Source organism: Bufo gargarizans, unplaced genomic scaffold (assembly GCF_014858855.1).
Source record: "Bufo gargarizans isolate SCDJY-AF-19 unplaced genomic scaffold, ASM1485885v1 original_scaffold_1519_pilon, whole genome shotgun sequence".
Taxonomy (NCBI): Eukaryota; Metazoa; Chordata; class Amphibia; order Anura; family Bufonidae; genus Bufo; species Bufo gargarizans.
Window position 1 is genome coordinate 3,384 of NW_025334394.1, and position 26,022 is coordinate 29,405.

Below are 26,022 nucleotides of genomic sequence, written 5' to 3' on the forward strand. Positions count from 1 at the left end.
AGACAACATTTCCCATTTTTTTATACAAAGTTGGCATTTGACCAAGATATTTATCTCACCCAGCATGGGTATATGTAAAATGACACCCCAAAACACATTCCCCAACTTCTCCTGAGTACGGCGATACCACATGTGTGACACTTTTTTGCAGCCTAGATGCGCAAAGGTGCCCAAATTCCTTTTAGGAGGGCATTTTTAGACATTTGGATCCCAGACTTCTTCTCACGCTTTAGGGCCCCTAAAAAGCCAGAGCAGTATAAATACCCCACATGTGACCCCATTTTGGAAAGAAGACACCCCAAGGTATTCAATGAGGGGCATGGCGAGTTCATAGAAAAAAACATTTTTGGCATAAGTTAGCGGAAATTGATTTTTTTTTAGTTTTTTCTCACAAAGTCTCAATTTCCGCTAACTTGGGTCAAAAATTTAAAACTTTTATGGACTCAATATGCCCCTCAGCGAATACCTTGGGGTGTCTTCTTTCCAAAATGGGGTCATTTGTGGGGTGTTTGTACTGCCCTGGCATTTGAGGGTCTCCGCAATCATTACATGTATGGCCAGCATTAGGAGTTTCTGCTATTCTCCTTATATTGAGCATACAGGTAATGAGATTTTTTTTTCCGTTCAGCCTCTGGGCTGAAAGAAAAAAATGAACGGCACAGATTTCTTCATTCGCATCGATCAATGTGGATGAAAAAATCTCTGCCCAAAAAAAAAAGGAGGGGAAAGGCGTCTGCCAGGACATAGGAGCTCCGCCCAACATCCATACCCACTTAGCTCGTATGCCCTGGCAAACCCGATTTCTCCATTCACATCAATCGATGTGGATGAATAAATCATTGCCGGGATTTTTTATATTTTTTTATATATACAAAGTGTTTGCCAAAGCATAGGAACGCCGCCTCCTCCTCAGCTCGTATGCCTTGGCAAACGTATCTGTTACTGCAGAGGAGAAATCTCGTCTTGCAGCGCCGCATACACTGACTTTTGTGTAATCTGACAGCAGCGCAATGCTTCTGTCAGAATGCACATCAGTGCTGCAGCTGCTTGATCGCTTGGTCCACCTAGAAGGTAAAAAAAAAAAAAAAACAGGCCGCAACGCAATAAATTTATTAACATTAACTTTTATAAACTTTTGAAACAGAACAATAACTTTTTTGCTTACCGGTGATTTTTTTTTTTTTGTTTAGTTTTTTTTACCTTTATTGAACAAACCTCTCCTTCCCCATGGGACAATGTGCAAAGCGCAAATCGCCCAGAGATGCGGCGAAGTACATTATGCACTTTGTCCCAGGTGAAAGGAGAGGTTTGTGGCAGCTCTGTGTGAAAGGGCCCTAAGACCCCTGTGTGCCTGTCCTGTGTACGCAATCCCTATGCTAATAGTGTACCTGAGTGTGGAACTTGCGGAAACACTCCCCTATGCATAGGGCAGGCTGGTCAGGACAGTCAGGACAAAAAAAGGTGGTGTCACGCCTTATTCCACCCCTGCTACAGACACGACATCTTTTTCTTGGGGAACGTTGAGTTGGGGTACCAGGATAGACAGACGGGAAGTGTCTGCCATGTAGCCGGCTCACTACATCAGGGCCTTGGGGCACGGACCCTCCTGGATACAGGATTTCCGAAATGATCTCTTCCTGGAATTTTAGGAAGGATCCTGTTCTCCCAGCCTTACTGTAGAGAACAAAACTATTGTACATCGCCAATTGGATCAAATAAACAGACACCTTCTTATACCAGCGTCTGGTTCTGCGGGAAACTAAATAGGGAGCCAACATCTGGTCATTGAAATCCACCCCTCCCATGTGAAGGTTATAGTCGTGGACAGAGAGGGGTTTCACAATGACTCCAGTTGCCCGTTCAATTTGGACAGTCGTGTCTGCGTGAATGGTGGACAGAAGGTAAACGTCCCTCTTGTCCCTCCACTTCACCGCGAGCAGTTCTTGGTCACACAAGGCAGCCCTCTCCCCCCGTGCAAGTCGGGTACTAACGAGCCGTTGGGGGAAGCCCCGGCGACTAGGTCGCGCGGTGCCACAGCATTGAATTCCGACTAGATGTAAGTGCCGAAAGAGGGCCACGCTTGAGTAAAAATTGTCCACGTATAAGTGGTACCCCTTGTGGAGTAAGGGTGACACCAAGTCCCAAACAATCTTGCCACTGCTCCCCAGGTAGTCAGGACATCCGACCGGCTCCAGTTTTGAGTCTTTTCCCTCATAGACCCTAAAACGATATGTATAGCCTGTGGCCCTTTCACAGAGCTTATACAGTTTGACCCCATACCGGGCGCGCTTGCTGGGGATGTACTGTTTTATGCCAAGGCGCCCGGTAAAATGTACTAGGGACTCGTCTATGCAGATGTTTTGATTAGGGGTATACGCATCTGCAAATCTGGATGACAAATGGTCTATGAGGGGTCGAATTTTATGGAGCCGGTCATAAGCAGGGTGGCCTCTTGGATGACAGGTGCTATTGTCCGTAAAATGCATAAAGCACATGATGGCCTCAAAACGTGCCCTAGACATTGCAGCAGAGAACATGGGCATGAAATGTATTGGGTCTTTAGACCAATATGACCGCAATACATTTTTTTTAGTTAGACCCATGCTGAGGAGAAGGCCCAAAAAAAATTAAACTCGGAAACGGTGACTGGTTTCCACCGGAAAGGCTGGGCATAGTAGCTTTCCGGATTGGCGGTAATAAACTGTGTGGCATAGCGGTTGGTTTCTGCCACAACTAGGTCATAGAGATCCGCGGTGAAGAACAGCTCAAAAAACTGAAGGGCCGATCCTAAATGAGCCGTCTCCACGCGAACTCCAGACTGGGCGGTGAAAGGGGGCAATACGGGTGCGGCGGAATCAGGGGATTGCCAATTAGGATTTGCCAGCACCTCTGGGAGACTAAGGGTTCTACGGGCCTGTGAACGCGGTGGCTGCGACGGGGGAGTTATTGCACGTGCCACCGTACCAGCTGGAACTGCCCTTCTGGTGCTCGCCACTTCACCAGGGAATACGGCAGTGCTGGTAGAAGGTCCAGGCTGTGCTGCGCTGCTGGTGTATGCCGCACCATAAACAAGATCAGCGCTAGCACCACTCTGCTGCAAATGAGGATCATCATGCAGGGTAGGCAGAACTCTTACATGGGATCGGGTACGTCTGGCCGTAGCAGGGACCTCTACCTCGTCATCCTCACTAGCCGTTAGAGTGCCACTGCTGTCTACAGGTTCATATTCTGAACCACTGGATTCAGCGGATGAGGCGTCCCCATCGCTTTCATCCATCACGGCCAGAATCCTGTAGGCCTCTTCAGCGGAATACCCCTTGTTTGACATTTTGGGTTCACTAAATTTAGGGGGTATTCCTCTGAGACTACCCGGGAAAAAGAGCAAACCTACCTAGTAAAAAGGAGTGCTTGCGAAGTAAAGCTGCGATCGCTAATAAAGATCCAAAAAGCTCAAAAGTGATCTTTATAGCGGCGCAGCGATTTTACGGTGTTTTTGCAGTGATCAGAAAAAAAAAATTCTGTCACTGCGGCGGGGCGGACTGAACGCAAGTGTGCGCACAAGATCAGGCCTGATCGGGCGAACACTGCGTTTTTTGTAGAACCTAAGGTGACCCTAATGTACTTATATAGATCTGATTGCGATCAGTATTGATCACTTACAGATACTATATAGTACTAGTGCTGATTAGCGACAGCGATGACGCTAATCAGCGACTAATCGGTGACTGCGGTGCGGTGCGGTGGGCGCTAAACTACCTAGCAAGTAGCTAACTACCTGGCAGGGATGAGGGACCCTTACAGGGGGGGTGATCAATGACAGGGGGGTGGACAAGGGGGTGATAAGGGTGATCAGGGAGTCTAATATGGGTCATCAGGTGCTAAATAAGGGGTTAATAAATGACAGGGTAATATCTAATGTGTAGTGTGGTGTTTGGTGCTACTTACTGAGCTGCCTGTGTCCTCTGGTGGTCGATCCAAGCGAAAGGGACCACCAGAGGACCAGGCAGCAGTTATATCAGACGCTATTTTCAAAATAGCGTCTGACATAACCATTTTATTGGACGATTCAAAAATCTACAGCCTGCCAGCCAATGATCGCGGCCGGCAGGCTGCAGATGAACTTGTGAACTGCGCGATCCTGTGAACGCGCGCTCCTGTGAGCGCGCGTTCACAGGAAATCTCGGCTCACGCGAGATGACGCCGATCGGCGTTAGCGTAGCCTGGGAGCGCCGCAGAAATGACGCCTTTCGGCGTTAGAGTAGCGGTAAGTGGTTAAGTAATCGCACGCGCCTTCTCCAACTTCCCACTTAGGCTTCGGCCTGGTGCACCTGCCCTACCCCTATGAAATGGCCTGCCTCCTCCTCTGCCTGTCATTTTTAAAATTACCCTGTACCTAAGTCCCTAGAGACGAGCAGAATTTGTGGAAGCAGGTATATCGCAGGCCTCAATCAATAATTGGTGGAAACAGGTATATCGAACCCCTTAATCAGTATTTTGTGGAAGTAGGTATATCGCAGCCCTCAATCAATATTTGGTGGAAGCAGGTATATCAAACCCCTTAAATCAGTATTTTGTGGAAGTAAGTATATCGTACCCCTCATTCAATATTTAGTAGAAGCAGGTATATTGAACCTCTTAATCAGTATTTTGTGGAAGCAGGTATATCACACCCCTCAATAATTTTTTTGCCACAACAGTTATATCACACCACCCTGTTTATTTGGGGCAACAGGTATATCGCAGACCTCAATCAGTATTTTGTGGAAGAAGGTATATCATACCCCTCAAGGTTATATCACACCCGTTGCAATTAGTTGTTCCAATAGCGTTTGGCCCTCTATATAGCTGTGGTATCGCAACAGAACTGCACACAACTGCCGCACAATACAAATGCACTATAATATACTTTCTATGTTAGAAAGTATATTATAAGTATATCACACCCATTGATAGCACACCTATACCAGTCCTTAAAAGGATTTTTGTGGCCCTATTAGCTAGCGTTAGGTATCCCTAACAGTCTGTCCCTGCTCCACAAAGCAACCTCTCCCTGCACTGGCAAAGCACAGAATGTAAAATGGCTGCCAGATCGGATTCTGTTAAAGGGTGGGGGTGTGTCCATGTGCCGAAATGTCTAAATTGACTGTTCTGTCCCACCTGATGGATGTGTCATGGGTCAAAGTTCGCCGCAATGCAAAAGAATATGGCACCGGCGGACATCGACATATGTTCGCATGTTCAGCAAATCGCAAATGCGCAAAGTTCGCCGTGAAACAAACGCCAGGAGAACCGCAAGGCCATCTCTACTTATAAAGGTATAAGCCAGACAGGAACCAGGTTTTGCTAAACAGCTTTATTAAACAATAGGCTGTCTGGTCATGCTCCCAAATGTTATCTTAAAAATATTAAAGTTAACAAATTTCTGCAGGGAAAACAGCCAAGCATGCTTATCCATTGCCTCCCACAAACTATAATGGAGAGTGCTTTTGCATGCATGGCCAACTTGGGATTGGTGGGGTTTCCATCCATCAGATAGTTACTCTCTACTATCACTCTCTACTGTTGCACCATCCCTGTGCTGTGTGCATGATACTCTGCTGAGTGCACAAGGCCTTTCACACTACAGTCTTCTCTCAGTGAATAATCAGAATGGAAATGTAACCAGCTTTACTTGTTTGTACAAGCTTTACTGTTCTTTTAGAGAATAAGTCATTGTAAAAACAGTGGATTTGTATTACTATAAAGGCTGACAGTCATGTAGCGTGGCATCACACTTTACATCTCGGGAATGTATCACAACAAAATAAACATTTTATTCAAGTCATTACATCTAAAACACACTTGTAAGAATTGTGTAACCTAAATCCCATCACAGGACTCTTGACCGTGTGCAGATCAACCCACATGCAGAGTCATCACATCGAACATACTTAAAAATTCCAGTTGAACAATTATATACACCCTGGTCAGCTGACCCACAAGAAAGGTCCTCTGTGACTGGCAGCAGTCCTGAGTTCTATCGCCTGCAGGATCTTCATCCTCCTGACTCATGTGATGCCCTGTTTCCATCCTGAAGATTGGGCCATGCTCTTTACTTTCTCCTTCTGATTATTATTTTTTGCATGCTTTGAAATTATTGCTGCCCTGTAAACAGACAAGAATTTTACAATGTCAAAAAATATTAATATATAATAGTAATACAGTCAGTCCAGTCTGTACATATACCGTACATATAGATATGTATATAACCAACCATTTTGTTGCAGGATGGGGAGGGGGGAGGGATATGGCAAACCCAGCTTCCCAACGATGTGTCCTCACTCCTTCTCCTCCCAGCCTGCTGCTGTCCCTCATTGAAAACATCTGATTTGATACTGCCTGCAGCGACCTGCTCCCCTTACATCATGACAAGTGGTCATATGATACAAGGAGATCTGGTCATCACAAATCGGTTGTTTTCTATTAGGGAGCATAGCGGAGCATCACAGGCAGAAAGAAAAGGAGCGGGAGGCAGGTAAGTAAGCTTCCCTTTACCCCCCCCCCCCCCCCCACTCCATTCTTGCACCTTTAGGGCTTCCTGTACATTACTGTACTTTTTATCTGTGTGCTATCCACATTTTTTACAGACAGCACACTAACCCATTCATTTCCATGGGGCCATGCTGCAAATTAAACAGTTCATGTCCTATTCTGGACTGCATTGCAGATAAGAATAGTCATTTATATTGATGGGAGAGGGAAAAATGCAGAGTGCACATGAAAGGCATCCGTATTTTGCAGATCCATTTATAGATCAACATACAGACAGTCGTGTACATAAGGCCTTATAGTAAGGGTGCATGCACACTGTCTTTTGCAGTGTACATTTGCTGCATGCACTAGGAAAACGACACATGCACATAGGAGAAACTTATCCATAGGCTCCCTTCACCCAATGGAGGCAAAAAGATTGTCCTTTTGGCCTCCATTGGGCTGTTATATGCAGTGTACCAACTCCTCTATTTTATTAGAGTCTGGCTCCGACTCCTTCATAAACGGCCAATAATTAGCAATACATTTCCTGTAGTAAAATGGTAATATCGGGGGTTTTCTCACCATTATATCAATAATCAGGCTGCTTTGATAGAACATAAAGCAGATTTGTTGGCATACAATTTCTGAACAGATAAATAAAAGGATAACTGTCACATTTAGACCCTAATTTAAATTTTCATATATGTAGTTACTAATAACATGATATTCCAGAATCAGTTACTATTAGACTGACTTACCCCATATTTAATAAGATTCAGCCCTTAGCAACCAGTCTGCAGAAAACTGCAATTTCACTATTCGGTTAAGATGGCCGCCACTGCCCTCACCCTGAGGCTAATCCCGCCTGCCCTCACTAGCCAGTAACAATAGCCCCCTAAAAGTGTCAGTAACCAGAGCCCTCCCCCCCTTAAGGGTTAATCTCCTGCAGCACAAAGGGGTCCTCTTACCACACGTTGCTTTCATTTATACACTGAGCAGACGGCAGATCTCCCTTCCCTGGTCTGCACTGCTTCGACTCTGCATTCTCCAGCTCTGCTGAGTGAGGGAGCGTCTGCCAAGCGCAGGGACAGGGAGAAGTGCACACAGCCCAGGCACTGTTATCAGCTGCTGGGGAGGACCTGGCTTTAATTATTTACTTACAGTCCCTGGCTGTCAGGAATGTGACCTTGCACGCTGTGTGCTCCGTCCTTCAACAGATAGACGGACCATGCCTAGCAACCCTATTTTAAGCAGAGGTAAAAGTAGGCAGTACAGGGAACAAAACTTTGGAATTAAGGAGTAATTGAATACACAGTGAAAAGTTTAAATGGGGCCACCAAGGTGATATTAATCACCACAATCCAATACTCCAAAATATATATACAACAGTTATACTTTAAGGGAAAATTTCAACTTAAAAACCACAAAGCAAACTTGTGACATGGCTGGATAGGGATGAAAGCAGTTAGACTATATAGACCTTTGTACTGTACTTGTCAATGGCCGCAATTATGTAAAAAATGCTTTTTGGTGCTGCTGTGATGGGTCAAAGAGGTGTGAATAAGGCACTTAAAGGGTTATTCCCATATTGAAAAAAATGGATGCAGGGATGTCTCCGGCCCCATCGTCCCACCCGGGAGGCCGGAGAAAGCCAAAGCCCCGGAAGCTATGCTGTTGACAAAACTCTCTAGGGCCTCCTGGTGCCCTTGGTCAGAACAAAGAGGCCGGAGAGACCCCAGCAGACATGTTTTTTCACTCTTTAAGTGCTCCGGCCCAACACCTCTGTTGGCATTGCTACACCACACATCTTCTCCCTTCATGATTGATAGACAGAGCTCTCCGAGCCCTGGTGAAAATCTGTCCATGCACCATTAGTGACAGACAGATACAGCTTGTCAGTGACTGTGCGCAGTAAGAGCGGGTCGAGAGCAAGCGGTGTCCAGGGCACATCAGTGCCTCATTAACACCTCTTTGACCCTTCACAGCGCCAATAAAAAATTTTTTTTAGAAGGTTGCAGCAATCGAAAAGTACAATAAAGGCATGTATAGAAGCTATGTAGCCATGTGACTAGTTTTGTACGTGTTTTCTAGGTGACAGTTTCCCTTTAAATCCCTGTAAGTAAATATGCACTAACTGGCAAACTTTGTTATGCTTTTAATAATAAGACATCTATGTATTTACCCTCAGAAAAAGAATTGCCTTAGGGCTCATGCACACGACCGTATGTATTTCGACCATGTAACATCCGTATTGCATCAGTTTTTCTTTTTTCAGATCCATTGTAACAATGCCTCTCCTTGTCCGCAAAATGGACAAGAATAGGACATGTTCTACCTTTTTAGCGGAATGGCCATGCAGACATACAAAAATTAACATACAGGCCCCCCCCCCCCCCCCCAAAAAAAAAGGAAAGGACAAAAAATACATTTGTGTGCATGAGCAAGTCCGTTCTACAAAAAAATAGAACATGTCCTATTCTTGTCCATGGTTGTGTGCATGAGCTCTTCATGGATGCCTTGAGAGCAGAGAATAACCCCTCTACTACATTCTGTTGGTGGTAAAGCAGTGACCACATGGGCAACATCTCTGACAATCAAATAAGAGCCTTAGGCTACATGCACATCATGCGTATGCAAAATGTGGATAAGCAACAGTGTGACATCCGTGTTTAATCCATTTTTTTTATTTTTGCGGATCTGTTGTAACAATGCCTATCCTTGTCCACAAAACGGACAAGAATAGGACATGCTCTATATTTTTTGCGGGATTACGGAATGGACAAACGGAATGCGGATAGCACACGGTGTGCTGTCTGCATTTTTTGCAGACCCATTGAAATGAATGGGTCCACATCCTATCGGCAAAAATAACCCGGAACGGACACGGAAACAAAATACGTTTGTGTGCGTGAGGCCTTAGATTGATAGAACATAAATATATTTTATTATTAACATTTCTAAACTTCCGAAGAAAGTTAAATTAATTGTAATTAATAAGAGATTTTTTTTTTTTCATGCTGGAGTCTAAGTTGGTCCCTTTTTGTTTTGACTACAGCCAAAAATTGCCCGACTCCACAACTCCGACTCCACAGCCCTGACTATAGGTTTGTATATCTTTTTTCCTGTCTGGAATTTTAATAAACAGCAAACTAAGCTGCAAAAACCAGTGTCAGGCAGCTGCTGCCAAGGCCAATAAGATAATGGGTTGCATCAAAAGGGGCATAGATGCCCGTGATGAGAACATAGTCCTACCACTTTACAAATCATTAGTCAGACCACACATGGAGTACTGTGTACAGTTCTGGGCTCCTGTGAACAAAGCAGACATAGCAGAGCTGGAGAGGGTCCAGAGGAGGGCAACTAGAGTAATAACTGGAATGGGGCAACTACAGTACCCTGAAAGATTATCAAAATTAGGGTTATTCACTTTAGAAAAAAGACAACTGAGGGGAGATCTAATTACTATGTATAAATATATCAGGGTTCAGTACAGAGATCTATCCCATCAGCTATTTATCCCCAGGACTGTGACTGTGACGAGGGGACATCCTCTGCGTCTGGAGGAAAGAAGGTTTGTACACAAACATAGAAGAGGATTCTTTACGGTAAGAGCAGTGAGACTATGGAACTCTCTGCCTGAGGAGGTGGTGATGGTGAGTACAATAAAGGGATTCAAGAGGGGCCTGGATGTATTTATGGAGCGTAATAATATTACAGGCTATAGCTACTAGAGAGGGGTCGTTGATCCAGGGAGTTATCTGATTGCCTGACTGGAGTCGGGAAGGAATTTTTTATTCCCCTAAAGTGGGGAAAATTGGCTTCTACCTCACAGGGGTTCTTTTTTTGCCTTCCTCTGGATCAACTTGCAGGATAACAGGCCGAACTGGATGGACAAATGTCTTTTTTCAGCCTTATGTACTATGTTACTATGCTTCCATACAGAGCCATCCAAGTAAAAAGTATACCCTGTGGTATACATTTTTTCAAAATGAGAGCTAATGGAATGGGCAGCAGGTCACAAAAACATTGACCCATATTTTATTCACAGTTGATCACAGAAAACTGAAAGTGAGACATTTCACAATTTCATGAAAAAACATTAACTCGTTTAGAATTTGATGGCAGCAATGCATCTCAAAAAGGCAGGCCGCGTCTACCATTGAGTAGTATCCCCTCTTCTTTTAACGAGTCTCCAAACGTCTGGGAAGTGAGGAAATTAATTGCTGGAGTTTTGAGAGAAGAATGATGGAGGATTCTAGCTGCTCTACAGTTCTGGGTGTTCTCCATTGGTGAAAGCTCTGGAGTGTAGGCAGGCTAGTTCAACACCCGGACTCTTCTTCTGCAAAGCCATGCTGATGGGCGCAGTATGTAGTTTAGGCTACTTTCACACTGGCGTTTCTGGGTCCACTTGTGAGATCCGTTTCAGGGCTCTCACAAGCAGCCCAAAACGGATTCGTTTAGCCCCGATGCATTCTGAATGTCTAAGGATCCGTTCAGAATGCATCAGTTTGACTCCGTTCCGCCCCCATTCCACTCTGGAGGAGGACACCAAAACGCTGCTTACAGCGTTTTGATGTCCGCCTGACAATGTGGAGCCAAACGGATCCGTCCTGACTTATAATGCACACAATATGGTGCCATTGAAAACGGATTCGCCTCCCATTGACTTTTAGTGTAAGTCAAAACGGATCCGTTTGCATTATCATGAAATTTTGTTCATGGTAATGCAAACGGATCCGTTCTGAATGGATACAAGCGTTTTCATTATAGGTGCGGATTCGTCTGTGCAGATACCAGACGGATCCGCACCTAACGCAGGTGTGAAAGTAGCCTTAGCATTGTTTTGCTGAAATATGCAAGGCCTTCCCAGATAGAGATGCCGTTTGGATGGGAGCATATGTGCTAAAACCTCTACATGCTGTTCAGCATTGATAGTGCCTTTCCAGATGTGTAAGCTGCCCACACCATAGGCACTAATGAAGCTCCGTACCCTAACCCTGGGTTCACACCTGAGCGTTGCGCAAACGCGCGTTTTACGCGCGTTTTGGTCGCGCGTTTTTATGCGCGTTTTTTGTAATAGTAAACGCGCGTTTGACACGCGTTTGTGTCATTGACTGCAGTGTCCTATGGCCACAAACGCGCGTCAAAACGCCCCAAAGAAGCTCAAGTACTTGTTTGAGCGTCGGGCGTTTTACAGCGCGTTCGTACGCGCTGTAAAACGCCCAGGTGTGAACCATTCCCATAGGGAAGCATTGGATTTCATGTCTTGAGCGTTTTACAGCGCGTTTGAACGCGCTGTAAAACGCTCAGGTGTGAACCCAGGGTAAGAGATGCAGGCTTTTCCAACTGTATGCTGATAACCAGCTGGATGGTCCCTCTCCTCTTGAGTCTCTAGTACAGGCATCCTCAAACTGCGGCCCTCCAGCTGTTGCAAAACTAAGACTCCCAGCATGCCCAAACAGCCTACCGGTATCAGCCTACAGCAGGGCATTGTGGGAGTTGTAGTTTTACAACAGCTGAAGGGCCGCAGTTTGAGGATGCCTGCTCTAGTACATGGTGTTCGTGGTTTCCCAAAATAATTTTCAATTATTATTCATCTGACCACAGAACAGTTTTTTCATTTTGTCTCAGTCCATTTTAAATGACCTTTGGCCTAGACAAGATGGCTGCGGTTCTGGACCGTGTTTATATATGGCTTCTTCTTTACATGATACAGCTTTAACTTGCATTTGTGGTGTTGCACGGCAAACTGTGTTCACAGAAAATGATTTCTAGAAGTGTTCCTGAGCCTATGCAATGAAGTTTTTTTTTATTGCAGTTTAGCACCCGGATCGGGTGTGACCCTAGACCCCCCAGGGGTGCTGCAGCTTGCCCCCCGGCCCCCACATTTTTTGCATGCGCTGACTGTGGCCGGCACTCTTAGCGTTCGACCACTGTTAGCACATCGCCCAACCCCACCACTGATCAGCGCATTTGAATAATTTTTTTTGGGGGGGGGGGATTTTCACTTTTTTTTTTTTTCTGTTAGGTATAGGGCAAAGTCCGTGAACACCTGTCCCCCACACACATTCAAACTAAATAAAGTTTTCCACGCACACACACACTCCCCTATGGCTCGCCAGATGTTCTCGGCCGAGGAGGCATACGCCCTGCTTGCCTCCGAATCCGAGAGTCCCAGTGAGGACGAGGATGACCCCACTTTCCTCTTGTCATCCACGTCCTCCTCATCATCTAGCCCCCAAGGCGGCGGAGACGCCACCAGGAGGAGCAAGGGGACCGCCATGCCAGGGATCCTGTGGCCCACACTAGTACGAGCAGCTCTGGGGATCATACTAGTGAACTAAGTCCACCTGAGCCCCCTACCGGTGAACTTGTCTAGTGTACCCCAGAGCATTTTGAGCCCGTGATTCCTGATTTTGTTGGCCAAGCAGGAATCCAGATTCCCACAGTGGGCTTCACTGAATATGACTATTTTAGTCTTTTTTCCAGTGACCACTTTGTGAATCTGATGGTGGAGCAAACGAACCTGTTCGCCCAACAGTTCATTGCTCAACACCCGGGCTCCTTTTTGGCTAGGGCCGATGGCTGGACTTCGGTTAGTGCGGCCGAGATGAGGACGTTTTGGGGCCTCGTTCTGCACATGGGCCTAGTAAAAAAAACTGTGTCAGGCATTACTGGAGTAAGGGCGTCCTCTACCAGACCCCACTTTACAGTATGGCCATGACACGTACCCGGTATGAGGCCATCCGGAAATGCCTGCATTATGCAGATAATGCAGCATGTGTTCCCCTCCAAGGTGATCCTACCTATGACCACATGTACAAAATCAGGTCGGTCATCGATCACTTTGGGGCCAAATTTTTGGAGGCCTATGTACCTGGAAGGGAGGTCGCGGGTGATGAGTCTCTCATTGCTTTCAAGGGGAGACTCATTTTACGCCAGTATGTTTCCTCTAAGCAGGCGAGGTATGGCGTAAAGCTGTACAAACTTTGTGATAGTACCTCAGGGTACACTTACAAGTTTTGTGTATACCAGGGGTGAGATTCCCATATTCAACCCCCAGAATGTCCCCCCACTCTGGGTGTTAGCTGGAAACCTGTGTGGGACCTTATGCACCCACTGCTAGATAAAGGTTACCACCTGTACGTGGATAACTTTTATACTAGTATCCCCTTGTTCCAGTCCCTCACCGCCAGATCCACGTCCGCTTGTGGGACCATATGGAAAAATCAACGTGGCCTCCCTACCCACCCCCTCCAGTTCCTATCCCCAGGGGTGAGACCCGTGCCCTTACCAGTGGAAACCTGTTGCTGGTCATATATCAGTACGAGAGGGATGTCCTTGCACTGTCCACAATTCACGGTAACGGCATCACCCTTGTACCTGTGCAAGGTACCGCGGCAACGGTCCTCAAGCCCTATTGTACTGTCGACTACAATTGGTATATGGGAGGAGTTGATCTCTCTGATCCAGTCCTCAAGCCATATAACGCCATGCGCAAAACCCGGGCATGGTACAAAAAAGTTGCGGTCTACTTGGTACAGGTTACCTTGTACAACTCTTTTTTGCTGTCCTGGAGTGCTGTCAACACAGGGAAATTCCTGCAGCTCTATGAGGCAGTCCTCAAGGACCTGATCTTTTTTGACCAGGAAAGAGCAGGCCGGTGTACCTTGGGAACTGGAGGCGCCCAGATCGTCCCTGGCCAACACTTTCTGGGTGTGGTCCCCCATACTGGAAAGAAGGGACGGTCCCCCAAAAAGTGCAGAGTGTGTAACAGGAGGGGAATACGGAAGGACACCACCACTCAGTGTGACCACTGCCCCGATCATCCAGGCCTCTGCATTGACGGTTGCTTCAGGGAGTACCACACTTCCATGGAGTATTAAATTTATAATCCTCTTCCCCAATTTTAATTAAATTTAGCCACTGACAATAAAAAAAAACTAAGGTTCTCAGACTTTAGACACTAAAACAAAAAATAAAATTGACTCTTAGACTATGGAGATACTAATATAAATTTTTTTCGTTTATAAAATTATAATATAATGTAAAACCTAAATAAAATTAAAAAAAGTTGACATATTAGGTATCGCCACGTCCGTAAGAATCTGCTCTATAAAAATACCCAATGAACTAACCCCTCAGATTAACACGGTCAAAAACACTGCCAAAACAACTATTTAGAAACTCCAGAAAAGAAACGACACCCTTCAAGGTATTCAAAACTTATTTTACAAACTTTATTAACCCTTTTGGTGCTCCTCAACATTTTATGGCGAATGAGATGAAATTTCTGAATTTCTATTTTTGGTAACCTTGCCTCACAAAAATCTTATATAGAGCAACCAAAAATCATATGTACCCTAAAAATAGTCCCAACAAAACTGCCACCTTATCCCGTAGTTTCTAAAATTGGGTCACTTTTATGGAGTTTGTACTCTAGGGGTGCATCAGGGGGGGTTCAAATGGGACATAGTGGAAATAAACCAGTCCAGCAAAATCTGCCTTCCAAAAACCACACGGCGCACCTTTCCCTCTACGCCCTACCGTGTGCCCGTATGGGGTATTTCTGCAAACTACAGAATCAGGGCAATAAACATTGAGTTTTGTTTGGTTGTTAACCCTTGCTTTGCTACTGGAAAAAAATTGATTAAAATGGAAAATTTGCCCAAAAATTGAAATTCGGAAATTTCATCTCCATTTGCCAATAACTCTTGTGGAACACCTAAAGGGTTAACGATGTAAAAATCAGTTTTGAATACCTTGAAGGGTGTAGTTTCTTATATGGGGTCACTGTTATGGAGTTTCTACTCTAGGGGTGCATCAGGGGTCTTCAAATGGGACATGGTGTAAATAAACCAGTCCAGCTAAATCTGCATTCCAAAAACCACACGGCGCACCTTTCCTTCTACGTCCTACCGTGTGCCCGTACAGTAGTTTACAGCCACATATGGGGTGTTTCTGCAAACTACAGAATCAGGGCAATAAATATTCAGGTTTTTTTTGCTGTTAACCCTTGCTGTTTGCTGTTAACCTTTTTGGGATTAAAATGGAAAATTTGCCCAAAAAATCAAAATTCTGAAATTTTATCTCCATTTGCCATTAACTCTTGTGGAACACCTAAAAGATTAACAACGTTTTTAAAATCGGTTTTTAATACCTTGAGGGGTGTAGTTTTTAGAATGGGGTCATTTTTTTGTGGTTTTTATTATGTAAGCCTCACAAAGTGACTTCAGACCTGAACTGGTCCCTAAATTTCAAGATTTGCTTCTAAACGTCTAAGCCTTCTAACGTCCCCCAAAAAAAATATGTCATTCCCAAAATGATCCAAACATGAAGTAGACATATGGGGAATGTAAAGTAATAACTATTTTTGTAGGTATTACTATGTATTATAGAAGTAGAGATATTGAAACTTGGAAATTTGCAAATTTTTCCAAACGTTTGGTAAATTTGGTATTTTCTTATAAATAAAAATTTATTTTTTGGACTCCATTTTACCAATGTGATGAAGTACAATATGTGATGAAAAAACATTCTCAGAATGGTCTGGATAAGTAAAGCTTTTTTAAGTTATCACTACATAAAGTGATACTGTTCAAATTTTGCAAAAAATGGCCTGGTCCTTAAGGTGAAAATTAGCCCGGTCCTTAAGGAGTTAAAGGGGTTGTCCGGGTTCAGAGCTGAACCCAGATATATCCTTATTTTCACCCCGGCAGCCCCCTTGATGTTGGCATCGGAGCATCTCATTCTCCGATGCGCTCCCTTGCCCTGCGCTAAATTGCACGGGCTCTATTGTTTTCAATTAAACACTGCCGGGTGGAAATTTCCACCCGGCAGTGTTTTCGGTGATGTCACCGGCTCTCATGGGCAGGCTTTAGCACCGTTTTACTGGCTAGGGCAGCACTAAATCCCGCCCATCAGTGCCGGTGACGTCAGCAGGGTTCCTGGCAGCCCCATGGAGAGCCTCGTTATGTCACCGGATCTCCAAAAAATGCCTTTGCTAAATCGCGCAGGGCAAAGGAGATCATCGGAGCATGAACTGCTCCAATGCTTATGTCAGGGGGGCTGCCGGGGTGAAAATGGAGGTATGTCCGGGTTCAGCTCTGTACCCGGACAACCCCTTTAAGCCGAAGGGAAGCTGAGCTGGATAGCCACACATATGTGGAGCGGACCTAACATCGCCTTTTTATAATCAGTCATGTGACTTAGTTGCAAATTACACATCCAGCTATTTTTTTTTTATTAGTTCCACTTACCTTTTCCAGACTTTTGTTGCCCCTGTACCAACTTTTTATTTTAGATGTGATGCTGCCAATTTCTAAATGAGTTAATTTTTCTTATTGAAATTTTATTCGGAGTCCCAACTTTTTGTGAATTTTGGGTTGTACATGAGTGATTCAATGTCTTACCTTTAGGTCTCTCCTCTTCTGGCTCCTCATATTCCTCTATATCCTCCTCTTCCTCCTCATATTCACAGCCTGCATGAGATGTATTAATAAACCAAACAGAAAAGCAATGTAGTATTCTCACCCCTCATACCTTTTTTGCCACACTTACATGTACTAAAATCAAGCCTTTTCAAGCATTCAATGACATACTCAATGTCCAAAGTAAATTGGTCCATATTTTCAAAACCCGGTTCTGTCTTCTCAAGCTGGGAACCTTTAGAGGCTTCCAAGATTCTACAAGAGGAGAAATGGATGATCAATATTATTACAAAAAACAAAATTGCTGCACACCGTTATATATACAAACAATAGAGCTCTATTGTTTGTATATATAACGGTGTGCAGCCATTTTGTTTTTTGTAATTATGTTCGCTTCATGGATATGCACCTGTGATTTTGAAGGTTCTAGTCTAAATTTTCTTGCTGATCAATATTATTGTCATGCTTTAATATACTGTATACAGGATGTTATGTATTTAATTTGGCCCAAACTATTTGCATTGTAAATGTAATTGTGCAAACTTAATGCATATTTCCTGTATTCTGTTTTGATCATATCTGGCTCCTTTATGCCTAGATCTATTTTATATATACCATGGATCTTATTGAATCTTGCAGACTGGGATCCTAAGTTTGAATCCAACCATGGGGAACATCTGAATGGAGTATGCTCTAACTGTGTTTGTGTGTGTTTTCATTTCATACTCCAAAGACATACTGATAGAGAATTTAGATTGTGAGCCCCACTGGGGACAGCTAGTGAGAATGTCTGTAAAGCGCAATAGAATATGTAAGTTAGTAAAATAAATATCTACATCTTTTACACTGTCTTTCCCATGTCTGCAGCAATAATTGTCCAGGAATGCTTCTAGATTTTGGATCTCTCTGCTGTCCCTTCCAGCCTTGGCTTATCTGATACTGCTCACTCACTAGTAGAGTGACCTGAGGAATGTCATCTGTCTGTGGAACACAGCCAAGCCAAGTCAAGGGAAGCTGGTAAATGCTGCCCACCTGTGAAGATTCCACCCTTTACATGACAAAAAAGCTACTATTCAAGCTATGCTGTTGGGTAGTAAGTGTCTCATGGTACCTTACTATTCTATAATATTATAAAAGTAAAACTTCTAGAAGAGTCGCAAATAGGATAGCAGTGTCACCCTCAACTGAGTGCTTGGTTTTCCTGTTGCCTTGGCTGCCCTACTAAATAAACAGCCTGATTGTTTTTCTTATAGCATGCATATGACTAAACTGCACTGCAAAATTGGTACAAGTACTTCAATTCAGTTTTCATTGATTTCTTTATATGAATATATTTAAACATGCTTGTATAAAATTCAGAAAACACTCACCTTTTCATTAGCTGCTTGGACGTCTGTAAAAACAAAAACATTGGAAAGTTAAAAATAGCTTAAAAGATACTAATGGCACATACTGTACACACTAAGGGTCCATTCACACATCCATAGAATGGGTCTGGATCCGTTCCGCAACGTTGCGGAACGAATTCGGACCCATTTATTCTCTATGGGGCCGAAAGAGACGCAGACAAAACACAGTGTTCTGTCCGCATCCGCATTTCCGGAGCGTGGCCCCAATCTTCCGGTCTACGGCTCACGAAAAAAAAAAAACATGTTCTATTCTTGTCCGCAATTGCGGACAATGATAGGGAGTTCTATGGGGGTGCCAGACGGGTGTATTGCAGATCCGCAATACACCACGGACGTGTGAATGGACCCTTAGGGGGCTGAAATACGCTTAAATTAAACTCACCGCTATCTGCGACTTCACCTCACTCACGACGGGTCTAAAATTGTGCATGTAGCGTAGGTGGGGAAGGGGAGGGGCCGGAAGGCCCATCTCACTCATCATATTCTGTGCCTGGTTTAGGCATAGAAAATGGTCTAATTGTAAGCTAGAAAGCTGTCTTACATTTAGAACTAGAGCTGGATGTGCCAAAGTTATGGAGAGCCCTGCGCTATGGGGCTTTATTAAGACAGCGCCTAAAACGCTGGTCTTAATAAATGTGACCCTAAGAGCTAAAGAATCTTTTGTGTTAGTGATTCTGATGGTATATAAAATCACTGCTCTCTAGTGTTAGCTTTTATCATCACTATATCAGGTGATAATATGGTCTGCAATAACTTACCAGAAGGAAAGTAGCATGACCAGTCTGTTCCACCATTTCAAGTGCACTTTGCAATAGATTAGATGCGGATTGAAGTTGCTCCTGGTATTTAACAACGAGGGAACGTGCAAAACTCAGCTTTTCTTCCTCAGCTTCAGATATCCGCTGTATAAGATCTGCCCTTTTCTCCTCCATCACTTTGTTCAGTTCCACAAATAATTCATTGACAGATTCCCTCTTCCTTTGACTGCTGTCCTGTGCATTAATTAAAGAGAAATCTTTTAGATCCTGAAAATTCAAAGTACTTCAAGGCCAAGCACATCTTCTGCTCAGTCTAGAAGGCTCAACTGAACTCAATGTGGAAAATTAGGACCACACCTCAAAAAAATACCTAAACCCCCCCCAAAACAGAAATCCAACTTCCAAACATAAACTCAGTAATGAGTAGCTCCGCCGTTATTGTTTATCACTTCCAAAATTTGTTTCGGCATGCTTGATGCAAGCTTTTCCATGAGGTGAGTGGGAACATTTCTCCAAGTGGTGAAGACAGCCGCACGAAGGCCATCTACTGTATGGAACTGTTGTCCATTTTTGTAAACTTCCCTTGCCATCCATCCCCAAAGGTTCTCAATTGGATTTAGATCAGGGGAACGCGCAGGATGGGCCAAAAGAGTGATGTTATTCTCCTGGAAGAAGTCCCTTGTCCTGCGGGGATTGTGTACTGTAGCGTTGTCCTGCTGATAAACCCAGTTGTTACCACATAGACGAGGGCCCTCAGTCATGAGGAATGCTCTCTGCAACATCTGGACATAGCCAGCGGCTGTTTGACGCCCGTGCACTTACTGAAGCTCCATTGTTCTACTTAAGGAAAAGCACCACAGACCATTATGGCGCCCCCTCCACTGTGGCGCGTAGAAAACATCTCAGGTGGGATCTGCTTGTCATGCCAGTAACGTTGGAAACCATCAGGACCATCAAGGTTAAATAAAAATAAATAAAAACTTTCTTCCACCTTTGAATGTCCCATGTTTGGTGCTCTCTTGCAAAGTCCAAACGAGCAGTTCTGTGGCGTTCAGAGACGATGTCTTTTTGTTTTTGAAGCCCTGCAGTCTCAGATGCCGTCTGATGGTTATGGGGCTGCAGTCAGCATCAGTAAGGGCCCTAATTTGGGTCGAGGATCGTCCAGTGTCTTGACGGACAGCCAATTGGATCCTATGGCTCAGTGCTGATGAAATTTTTTTGGGTCTTCCACTTGACTTTTTTGTTCCATAACCCTCAAGATCATTTAAGAAATTCCAAATGACTGTCTTACTGCGTCCCACCTCAGCAGCGATGGCGCACTGTGAGAGACCCTGCTTATGCAGTTCAACAACCCAACCACGTTCAAAAAGGGAGAGTTTTTTTGCCATCACAACATGTGACTACCTGACAGAAAATGACAATGAATCCACATCTTTGCACAGATTTGGCCTATTAAAAGGCATGTGGTCCTAAAATGTGGATCAGCTGAAAAACAGCCTGTTTCAGTTTAATCGTTATTTTCAATTAATTGAATGCTCAAAAAAGGTTTTGTCTGACTCTCATTTCTTCTCGTTGCATGTTGAAGCTCTACTTGGAACCTTTCGGACTATACAAATGAAGGTATCAGACCGCAATAGGTCTACCTTGTAATATCTGTATGTTTAATGGAATCCCTATCAGCTGGTAGGACTCTATTAGTCAAAAGTATTGACAATATAATGTCCTTCCCCGTTTCCATTTATTCTCCCACAATATTAATCCAACCCTCTTTAAAATCAAGTTATATGTGCATCACTTGACAATCTTTTATCGAAAAACGCCCATGGAGTATGTATCTTTAAACTTCAAATAGCATCTCTTTGTTGTTTTTTACCAACTACTCCCTTCCATGTACGTTTATTCGCTGGTACCTCCTCTTGGAGCGCATATCGTATGCGCTCCAATGTTCCGCACATGTCACTTCCGGTGTGTGTGACATACTTCCGGTGTTCATGCGGTTCACCTACGGCTTGCGTTCCACCGCCGACCAATAGCAGCGGTCGGCGCACGCGACCTGACGTACTTCCGGTTTTGCCTGGCCGGCGGTGGAGCGCACGCCGAGGATCATACACACCATGAGGTAACTAATTCATTTAATGTTTGTCCAGTGTATTTTAGCATATATATAGAGGTGCAGTCACAGGGAGTTCTCTGGACTGCATCATCTAGTTGGATTTATCAATAGAAGAGCCATTGTTGCTGAGGGCTATTGTGCCACTGCTATATAATATACCTACATCTTCTCTTTTTCCCCTGATGAATCCGGTCACAACTGAACTGGAGGAAACGCGTTGGGAATTTCAAATCTTTTCAATTTTTGGCTGTATGGACACTGGGAGCAATTTTTTACAGGGATAGGATAATAGGGAAAGCCACCGATAAGTGGGGTCGCCTCCTCTGGAGGTGATTCTCCCGCATTTAGGCGGGAGATTTCTCCGCTTTTAGGCAGAAGTATATAGTCTGATAGGGAATCCTTCTCCCCACCTCCTGCCTTTTTCCATCCTGCAAATAGAAGTACTGCTCTATTTTAAATTTTCTCAACAAAGATGCCAGTGGACCATCCCACTACACCTGCTCTGCTGTGGCTCATTTCCATATAAGAAAATATCATCAAACCGTGAGTGGGACTCCGTGGGTCCAATTTTGAGCACATGAGACTATTTATGTATTTTGCCTCTGTGTCTTACCTTACCTAAGTCCATATTGTTTCATTGTGCAGTTATCTAAATATACACATTGTATCTTGTGGGACTTATTTTTAAATAATAATCACTAAAAGTTATGTTTTAAGTAGGATAATTATTCAGTGACACGCAGTTTATATTCCTACATTCTATCAATATTTTCTACTGTGAATTCATTTCTTGTTTAGAATGGCTAGTTTCTTGTCTGGTCCGATTAACACTGACCAATGGTTGGCTGAGGCTACTCAAGTTTTTTCAGATCAAAATATTGACTGTATAGATACACCAGGTAACCTCAAATCCGTCTTTAAAGAACTATACGTGTGTTATAGGGACAATATCAAGTCCTGGTGGGAGACTCAGTCTCTAGAAAATTACATAAAATCTGAAATAGTCCCCAAAGGACTACGAATTTTTATTTCCCCTGCCATTAGATCCCAAACACCAGAGCTATTATTAAAGTGGGAAAAAACCCTGACAGAAAGCTCTCTCAATCTTATGCGTTTACTACTGACAGAGGAACGAGGAACCTTGGAAAGAACCTCTGCCAGATTAAACACTGCTATTGAGCAAACTCTTAAATTCAAGGAAGATCCTGACTTCTCTAGAAGAGAGAACAACTTACAGATCTCTGTTGAGAGATACCATACCTCTATAAAAGAGAGGAAACATAACCAATATAAAAAAGACCTCCTTGAATTTAAAGAAAAACGGGCATATAATAATCTAGGGGAAAAGCCCAAATCGGCAACAAAAGAAATCTCTTCCTCAGAACTAGATACCTCGGACACAGATAGATCTGCTGACTATAGTTCCCGAGGGAAGCCCAGATACAGAGGATCAAAAGGACCTAGAGGTCGCAGGGGAAAATACCAAAAATGGGGAACCAATACCAGAAACGACCCACATACTACATACTCAGAAGCATCTTGTTCATCTGGCTCTGGCTTGCCTTCCAATTTTTTAGGGTCAGGGGGGATCCCGTACGACCTCAGGGACCGACCCCGATTAGCCAAATAGATACATCCCAGAAAGGACAAATTATTAATCTCACCGACTATACCTTTTCAGATACAGAGATAGACATACTCACTAGGGGTACCTCCTTCGTGCCAACTACCAGGTATAATTCCTTTTCTTGGGTGAAGGACCTACACCTGTTCTGTCGTAAACTAAAATGGCAGAAATTTTTAAACACAGTGATATGGAGGAAAGTGTAAAACTTGGGATTCCATTGAATGAACTTCCTCTGGTCAGAAATTTGGCCGACCTTATGTCAGAGGGGGAAAGAAAAATAGGGGAAGGTCCCTTCACCAACCTTAAACCAAAAAGCACCAAACTCCCTCCCCCAACAGAAAATAGCTCCATTGACTTGTTTTTGACAATAGTAACCAAAGAGCTAGAAAAATTAGACAACAAACAGCCCAAAAATGGCTCAAATTTGAATAAAAATGAAATAGAGGCCATGATGCAAATTCAATCAAACCATGATATTATTTTAAAACCATCCGACAAAGGTGGCAATTTGGTGGCTATGAATCACCAAGAATATAAACGAATGTGTAATACCATCCTAAATGACAAAAATTACTATCAGATTCTTGGAGCCGACCCTACAGATATTTTACTAGGGACCTTGAAATCATCTTGATAGAAGCCCTAGAGAATAAAGTAATATCAAATGATGAAGTGAAATTCATACTAGTACCATACCCCCAAATTGCCACCTTTTACACTATTCCTAAAATCCATAAAGGACTAAGCCCATTAAAAGGACGCCCTATCGTCTCAGGTATTAATTCCCTTACACAAAATGCGGGTATCTACATTGATAAGATCCTGAGAGATTATGTCACAGCCCTTCCCTCCTACATTAGGGATACGTCCGATCTATTGAGCAAGATAGACGGTATACATCTTGAAGACGATATTCTCATAGCCTCTATTGATGTAGAGGCCTTGTATAGTAACATCCCACATGATAAGGGACTGTGTGCCATAAACCATTTCCTCAGGAGCCGTGGTACACAATATCATGCGCATAGTAATTTTGTTCTTGAATTAATGGATTTCATTCTCAGACATAATTACTTTCTTTTTGATGCCCGTTTCTTCCACCAGCTCAGGGGCACGGCAATGGGGAGCGCTTGTGCCCCCACTTATGCCAATTTGTTCCTGGGCTGGTGGGAGGACACTGTAGTCTTTGCAGATGAATGCCCTTGGACGTCGAGAATAGTCTTCTGGGGCCGCTATATCGATGATATACTGATATTTTGGAGCGGCCCCAGACGACTGTTCTCAGACTTTCTGGCCGATCTAAATAAAAACGATGTAGGTATGCACTTCACCAGTGAGGTGTATAACCAAGGTCTGGCCTTTCTGGATCTTTTTATTACCCTACAGAATGGGACTATTACTACAAGGACTCACAGAAAACCTACTGCAACCAACAGTTTGCTGAGGTGGGAAAGCCATCATCCTGAAAATCTGAAGTGTGGTATCCCTAAGGGACAATATTTGCGAGTCCGCAGAAACTGCACTACCCAGAGCGATTTCTTCAGCCAAGCTAAAGACCTAAAAAACAGGTTTAACCAAAGAGGGTATCCCGATTACCCCTTAAAAAAGGCCTTCAAGTCAGCCCTGAGTAAAGACAGATCGGATCTTTTGTCACCCACTCCCAAAAAAACAGATATGAATCCCATCTTTCGCATCATTGGGACATATGATACCTGTAGTAGAGAAGTTAGAAATATCTTCCAAAAATACTGGGACATGCTCCTGCTGGATCCTGACATCCATGATATACTTCCATCAAAACCAGCCATAACATACAGGAGGGGTAGATCTTTAGGTGACCGCTTTGTCCATAGTCATTACACAGCGCCCAAACAAACAGGCACTTGGCTAGATAGAAAACCCCTGGGTATGTTCCGATGCGGATCATGTATAGCTTGCTCATATATATACCAAACCAAAAACTTCACAAGCTACACTACAAACAAAACCTATAATATCCGGGATTTTGTAAATTGCAAAACAACTGGGGTAGTCTATCTCTGCGTCTGTGTATGTAAACTTCAGTATGTCGGCAAGACAAAACGTGAACTCAGAAGACGAATTGGAGACCACCTTGGAGACATAAGGCACAAAAGGGACACTACCATCTCTAGACATGTGCATGATCTCCATGGTGGAAATCCAAAATGTCTTAAATTCTGCGTTGTTGAGGTCATTCGTCCATCCCCCAGAGGAGGAGACCTCGACAAGAGAATACTACAAAAAGAGTCCGAATGGACTTACCGTTTAAAAACGGTGAGCCCCTCCGGACTCAATGAAATTTTGTCATTTAGCTGCTTTATCTGAGTATGGCCTTGAATGGCGTTACTTTATAATATCTAGTCTTATATATCATCGATTCTACCGTGTTCTCATAATAATTTTGTGGACATGATCCAATTGATATAAAATATAGGACATTCATTTTTGATAACTTGATAAATCTCATTGCATTGATCAGAACTATTGTTCACCAATTTCGGACTATACAAATGAAGGTATCAGACCGCAATAGGTCTACCTTGTAATATCTGTATGTTTAATGGAATCCCTATCAGCTGGTAGGACTCTATTAGTCAAAAGTATTGACAATATAATGTCCTTCCCCGTTTCCATTTATTCTCCCACAATATTAATCCAACCCTCTTTAAAATCAAGTTATATGTGCATCACTTGACAATCTTTTATCGAAAAACGCCCATGGAGTATGTATCTTTAAACTTCAAATAGTATCTCTTTGTTGTTTTTTATCAACTACTCCCTTCCATGTACGTTTATTCGCTGGTACCTCCTCTTGGAGCGCATATCGTATGCGCTCCAACGTTCCGCACATGTCACTTCCGGTGTGTGTGACACTACTTCCGGTGTTCATGCGGTTCACCTACGGCTTGCGTTCCACCGCCGACCAATAGCAGCGGTCGGCGCACGCGACCTGACGTACTTCCGGTTTTGCCTGGCCGGCGGTGGAGCGCACGCCGAGGATCATACACACCATGAGGTAACTAATTCATTTAATGTTTGTCCAGTGTATTTTAGCATATATATAGAGGTGCAGTCACAGGGAGTTCTCTGGACTGCATCATCTAGTTGGATTTATCAATAGAAGAGCCATTGTTGCTGAGGGCTATTGTGC

At 43.8% G+C, this 26,022-nt stretch overlaps 1 protein-coding gene across 1 annotated transcript in view; it reads right to left on the bottom strand.

The window, feature by feature from the left end:
* Nucleotides 1-5,666: 5,666 nt before the first annotated feature.
* LOC122923370 (E3 ubiquitin-protein ligase TRIM63-like) overlaps nucleotides 5,667-26,022 on the bottom strand; it is a 31,802-nt gene continuing 11,446 nt past the window's right edge. The window contains exons 5-9 of the mRNA XM_044274160.1: nucleotides 19,111-19,344; nucleotides 18,314-18,336; nucleotides 17,074-17,198; nucleotides 16,926-16,994; nucleotides 5,667-6,144 (exon numbers count right to left, since the gene is read on the bottom strand). Of these exons, the coding sequence (XP_044130095.1) occupies nucleotides 6,134-6,144; nucleotides 16,926-16,994; nucleotides 17,074-17,198; nucleotides 18,314-18,336; nucleotides 19,111-19,344 (462 nt within the window). The 3' untranslated portion in view covers nucleotides 5,667-6,133. The remainder of the gene's footprint in view (nucleotides 6,145-16,925; nucleotides 16,995-17,073; nucleotides 17,199-18,313; nucleotides 18,337-19,110; nucleotides 19,345-26,022) is intronic.